The sequence below is a fragment of the Odontesthes bonariensis genome, chromosome 24 (assembly GCF_027942865.1).
Source record: "Odontesthes bonariensis isolate fOdoBon6 chromosome 24, fOdoBon6.hap1, whole genome shotgun sequence".
NCBI classification, from domain to species: domain Eukaryota; kingdom Metazoa; phylum Chordata; class Actinopteri; order Atheriniformes; family Atherinopsidae; genus Odontesthes; species Odontesthes bonariensis.
In genome coordinates, this window is record NC_134529.1 from 15,886,599 (window position 1) to 15,893,026 (window position 6,428).

General features: G+C 42.6%; 1 protein-coding gene across 1 annotated transcript; it reads right to left on the reverse strand.

The window, feature by feature from the left end:
* Positions 1–1,483: 1,483 nt before the first annotated feature.
* On the reverse strand, positions 1,484–3,213 carry tcf21 (transcription factor 21). Its single transcript, XM_075459094.1, has 2 exons — positions 2,665–3,213; positions 1,484–2,010 (listed from the first exon to the last, which is right to left on the reverse strand). The coding sequence occupies exons 1-2, from the start codon at positions 3,097–3,099 to the stop codon at positions 1,921–1,923; spliced, it is 525 nt and encodes a 174-aa protein (XP_075315209.1). The 5' UTR covers positions 3,100–3,213; the 3' UTR covers positions 1,484–1,920.
* Positions 3,214–6,428: the final 3,215 nt, after the last annotated feature.

Genomic DNA, 6,428 nt, shown 5'->3' on the forward strand with positions numbered 1-6,428 from the left:
TCCAAGTGTCAGTGAGATCTGTTTAAATTGATATTCAGCCCACTAAGTAATCATAAATAAAGTTTCAACCGATGGATAGAATACATCCAAAGTATTGAAATGAATGCAAGTAAAGTTGACTTAGCTGGAGCTCCAAACTAACTACACATTGTTGGTGTCACTCTGCTCCTGAGCTTCTTCAGCCTTCAACTCATTCAGTGGAATGAGTTGCCTTTGCACATCAGGCAGGCCGACTCACTTACTGTTTTCAAGTCTTCTCTTAAACATATGTTTTTTCTCATTGGCTTTTAAATCAGTTTGAGGTGTTGGCTTTTAATGAAACTTGTTTTATTGTTTGTTTTTAGTGTTTTTTTTTTTTTAAATTTTTTTGTTATTATCTTGTATTCAAATTATCTGTGCACAGCACTTTGGCCAACTGTGTGCTTTACAAATAAAGTTGGATTGGATTGGACTGCAATGTGGAATGGAATAATGAAATGAAAATTGGAGATAACATTTAGTGTGTAAAAAGCCCCTCTGGGATACAACTCCCCTGCTTTTGCAGAATGCACAGTGATGCACACATGAGGAGGTGAGGATGTTCTTTCCCCCTTTTAAAATAAAACCAATAAAGAACACTGGCCATTTGTGTTGGAAGAGGGAGAGTGCATGTGGGAGAGAGACGAGAATGGGAAGAAAGTAAAGGGATTACGTATTAAGGTTGATCTATGCCCACACTTCTTCTGTGGTATCCTTCTTTGAGAAAAAGCGAGAGAGAGAGGCCGCGTGTCAGACTGCATAAATATCTGTCGGCATGATGTAAACACAGCGGTCACAACCCGGGCAAATTAAAACAACTGGTCTGGGCGGGATTGCTCGGGGCGCTGGTTCTCTACTCTTTCAAGATATCTAAAATATCCTCTGACCTCAGCCCCCCGCTCCTCGCGTCTGATTGGCTGGAGCCGAAGCAGCTTATCCAATCGGTGCACAGCTAAGCGTGATTAATCGTTAATTAGCTTCTTTTAAACGTATGCGAAAATAAAATTACGCTCATTTTAACGCTAATCTTGTTGCTAGTGAATAAAAGCAAGCTTTTCTGGCCAATTTGTTTGAAATTGTCATGTTTTGCTCTGTCAATTAAACAATCTGTTATATTTAAAGATATTTAAAGGTAAAACTAGGCTAGCACTGGAAAATAAGAGGTTAAATTTCCCATAGACATTATCAGGTTCCGTTGGACTTGTTTAAAGTACAAGAGCACACACTCCACTGTAGGGTTTCTAATAATCTTTGAAGGCAAACGTGTGTTTATGTAATGGCAACCACGTCCACTGTTATCTTTCAGAAACAACAGAGAGGGACTTATCTGCACCCACGCTTTGTTGGTGCTCAGGTTCTCCTATTCTGAAGGAGAGGGCTGATAAGAGGGGTTACCAGGTCAAAGCACTGGCCCACACCAGAAAATGCAAATAACAGGAAATAAAAGCATTCCGTACACATGGCATAAAAGTGATGCAAATATATTTTATATGCACGCAACCTGTACAGCAATTACAGTGGATAGTTGAAATGTTCGTGTGCATAAATCCATCCATCATGATGCAGTCGCAAAAAAAAAAAAAAAAAAAAAACAGGCCCGCGTGGCCCTAAAATGCATCTTTAGATTATAAAAAAATAGCAGTTTAAAGTTAAAAGAACAAAGATTATCTTTGAACCAGCAAAGACAACAGGTGGAGGAATGCATTTAAATAGTAGGCCTATATTCTTTGTTTTTTTTCAATACGGGAACGAAGGAGAGATAATGCGCTCCCTCCATTATTCCCACTCAGTCTGCGGAGATGAGACTTGCAGTTCAGTCAAGGTGATTGTTTTTTTTTCTTCGTTTTTTTGTTTTTTTTTTGTCTCTTGGAGAATCCTTCAGAAATATACCACATATTTGCATCAAGACGCGGTCGTTCCGCACAACCGCGTTGCGTTCAGCATCTCCTTCAAATCGTTCTCCGGCTTCCCTGCGACCATGAACGGCCACGTCTGCGGAGGAAAGTGCAGTCAGTTAGGATATCATTGCACAATGAATTCAAACGGATTCTAATCAGGAGCAAACTGCTCTGAATTCAAGTCTGTGAAACGCATATTCGTTCAGTAACACTCCTGTAATATTATTAGTAGGCTAATTCTAAATGTGCTGGACTGGCTTATTAGTAACATATTTAATCACATTAATGAAAATGATCTTATCACAAGAGTGATATCATTACGAAGTAACGTGGACTGTGGCCCACAACTCATTCAGAAGTGATGCTAAGATAAACAGCAGGCCCTTGTTTCTTTTCTTTTTTTTTAGATTTTATTATTAGGACTTGTCTTGCAAGTCGGATCTGTTGACCATGGCTGCTTTGAACCAGAGTTTCTCACATACAGCAGGGCTTTTTTTTTCTTCTTCTTCATGCACCTGTCTGACAATATCCACCTCAGCATCTAAGGCCTCCGGGGGCGTCTGTAGGCCAGATTAGGAGACTGATAACTGTAGTTGGCCTTTATGTCAAATGCATTAAATGAAACGCAGCTTTCAAAACCCATTTCTATATTTTCGTACTCTTTGGCAACATTCCTCCAAATTTCCCGCTTCTGAGAACACCTCTAGCCAACAACTGCTTAAAAAAAACACAATCATCTGTTTCTCACCAGGTTTACTGGGTGGATATATCCGTTTTCGTATTTGTCATTGGCCAGAATCTGCCGGAGATGCGCGATGTAGCTGGACGCCAGGCGCAGTGTGTCCAGTTTAGAGAGCTTGGTGTCCGGTGGTACCCACGGTAGGGACGTCTTCAGCCGGGAAAAGGCTTTGGACAGTACGCGCATCCTGGCTCTTTCTCGCGCGTTGGCCGCGTTCCTCTGCACCTGCTTGCCCTCCTGCTGCACCACTCCCTTGGGCGCAGTTTTTCGGGACGCTGTCTTCCGTTTTTTGCCAGGAGCGTTTCCCAGCTCATCGTTCGCGCACGTGCCCTCGCAGTTGGAGCTTTCCTCTGTGCTCTCGTTGGAGTCTTTACCGGAGGAGCCAAACTTGAGGATGCCGTCCAGGAGCTCGTCGTCGACGTCGCTGAGAGACCCGGTGGACATGGTGAAGTTTCTTCGGCTGAAGCGGGCTCAAAACATGGGAGCAGGAAGTGTAGGCTTGACAGAAATGGACGGGATGCGCAGTCAGATTCGGGGATGTTCATGAGCAAATAAGTGAGCGTGAAAGGAGTAAGGAACATACTTTTTATCTCCATGACTAGGGAGGGCGTTACCTTATGTTGGGAGGAGACTGGTGCTGATCTGACTCGCTGGTTCCCTACAGTTTCCAGGACCCTAAGGGACCCTGGATGAGTCACCAACAAAATGCTAGATGTAGGGTTTATTTTAACCACAGTTTAACCCGCCAAATATTCAATGTATTAAAAAGTGTTCCAATCAGACAGATTCATTACTTAAAAGTGCCTCCCTGGAAAGTTTTCTAAGTAGGTTGAACTTTATTACAGCAACAGAAACAATTGTTAGAAAAGGCACCTAACTGATATGCCCTGATTAACTGCTCTAACCACTGTGGTTACAAATAATACTAATTTTGATATCAATTAAAATGTTGACACCCAAAATTGTGCAACCATGCAACCTAGTTGCAACCACTGTCAACCATGGTCCCTCAAAAAGGTGACCAAGAAGTTTCTATTTACCTCTTAATTACCACAATGACAAGAAGTTAAGCAAAATTGATATAATGCCGAGGTAATATTTATTCTAATAGGCTTAAAGTTGCTTGTTCTTGAAAACTATTTGCAATTTTTAAGAAATATCGTCAATGGAATACATTTAAGAAATAATAGTAGTATTGTTGCCTTTACCTACTCTTACACTATGAGAGTATTGGCCTGTTCCGCTCCCTGTGTCCACGCAACTTTCAGCACATCTGCAGTTAACAGAGTAAAGTGCATGGACAGGGGGGTGTCACTTCTCAAATGGCAAACTGGCGCCTTGGTCCCCTCTGATGTAATGGATACTCAGCACCCACAATCCCCTGTTTGGCCTTCCACATCATTCCACACCGATGCTCTATGCACCGGCCCACTCAGGGCCAAGTCCAAACAACAGATGCTCTCTGGAGCTGCTTTAAGGAGGAAATTGTTTGGGGTACAGAACACTTGTGACAACCCTGACCTCTTGTTCACTTCCTTTTTGTATTTCATATTTATCAAAATGCTTCATAAAACTACAGATCGATCTTTCTGGAATGCAGAATTGTTTGTGTGGGGTACATGACTGTGTGTAAGTGTATGTGTGGACACAGGGTGTTTGCCTGCACAGCTGATGTGTGCAAGGATAAGAGGTGTGTCTCCAGAGAGCTGACCTTTACCCCCTTTTCTTCCGGTGTCATGGTTCCTCCAAACAGGCATTATCTAATTTATCTGTTAGAAGCAAACAATAAAATACTGTTTTTTTTTATCGAGCTGTGTGTTTACAAGTGGAAAAAGAATGAGTAACTTCGAGTCAACGAGGCCCAAAGCTTTTTTCAAGAAATTCACAGGAGCTATAAAATAAGCAAATGAGTAAAATTCTGCTGGACAAAGCTTAGAGGAGGGAATAGGTAGGTGAGGGAATGGAGAGAGAAAAGAGGGTAAAGCTGGGCTTAATATTCTGGGTGGGCTGAAAATCAAAGCACTTAGTGGAAAAGTAATAATAGAGTCTGTTAGATTGATGATCACCTCTGAGATACATGGATCCACCAGAGAGAAAAAGGGAGACTGCGGGAGAGGGAGCTGAACTAAAATAGCTCGTGAAATAGACTCAAGCAGCTCTTTTTCTTCTTCCCCGTGTGCTTGTAAAACATGATGTAATACAACCAAAACTATCTTTTGTACACGGAATGGCTTTATTCTCATGTGGTCCACACAGAGCAGGCCAGAACCTATTAAGAAAGCTCCGTGTTTGAGTGCTTCGAACCTCTGCGTGTCAAGGAAGTGTCTTTCGTAACGGTCTTTAATGTGGACGATAAAGGGTTCAGGGATATTTTTCAGTGATCATTTTCTCTCCCAGAGCCTCGTTCTCACTTATAGTGACATAAGGCAACAGGTGGAGAGGGGCTTGTAAGGAAAAAAGAGGGGACCCTGACAGTTATGGAGGGACAAGCTGTTAATTAGCCGGTTCAGGGCCAAAGGTTAGGCTGGTTGTGTGATGTCACTATGAAGGGAAGGGTTCCAGATGTTGCTCACAGGGCACCTGATGCCCCCAATCATTATCACCCCCCCCCCCCATGAGCTCATGTGCTCAGACACCTACCATACATGCCCAATGTAACTCAATGTATCACAAACATGCAATGTTTTAGAAATTGTGTTTGAATGTTCTGTTGTGGAGGACATAGTGATAATGTAATTCTTATGGTACCAAGAAAAACAGCGTTCTGAGCCTGTCAGTCGGTGGCTAAAACATGCTTTAACACTCAATATTAACATGTTGAGTGTTAATATGTTCATGCTGAGCTCTCAACATCACATGTTGTGGCCTCTGAATTGACTTTTACAAAATAGGGTTGCGTGAAGTACTTAGACTACAAAGTAGTCACTGGCTCTTTTCAAACCGTGGTTACACCTTACTGCCTCATTCAGCCTCTGGTGTTCCCTTTTGGTAAACACACCCACACAAAATGCAGCATGTGTTCTTACACACAGCATCAGACAGTGTCACGGAATCAGCTGAGCAAGCGACCATGCGATACTGGCTCACCCTTACACAGATCCTTTTGTCTCTGTGACTACCTCTGTTGCCAGCTCAGAGGTATGTTAACTTCAACCCTCCATTCTGCCACTTTACTGTCACACAGGACACCACGTCCCGCCTTGAAACAGACTGTGTCAAAGTGGCAAGTGTCTTAGGCGCAGTAAACAGCTCTCAGCACGCTCTCAGCTTGGAGAAGCAGGAAACGAGGGTGATTGGGGGGTTGAGCTAGCAGCTATTAAGAACGAAGCTACCAAAGGAGCAAACTTTTCAACATAAAAAATAACTCAGCTGTCTATCAGCTGTCTATATAGTGGATTTTTGAAAAGTGCCCCTTCCGCATCAGAGTGTTAAATGCAAAGGACCTAAGCAACATGGACCGTGTGGTACGGACTGCAGTCCATGTTGCAACAGAGGCCTTCTGTGTTATGAAAATGTGGCAAAGACAATAGTTGTCTTTTGCAAAAATGATGCAGTGTAAAAATCCTCAATGTAGAGTTTGTTTAATTTAAGGTTTGAGCAATTATAGATGGTGAAAAATTCCCTATTCTTCTGTCCCCATTCTTAGTGGCGGGTACTTCTCCCCCTTCAGAATCCCTACCCGATTCTTTGAACTGAGTGTGTTCTGACCGCTGTCTTCAGCAGGTAAGGCACCAACGAATATACTTCACTCGACCCTACTCAGAAAAAAAACA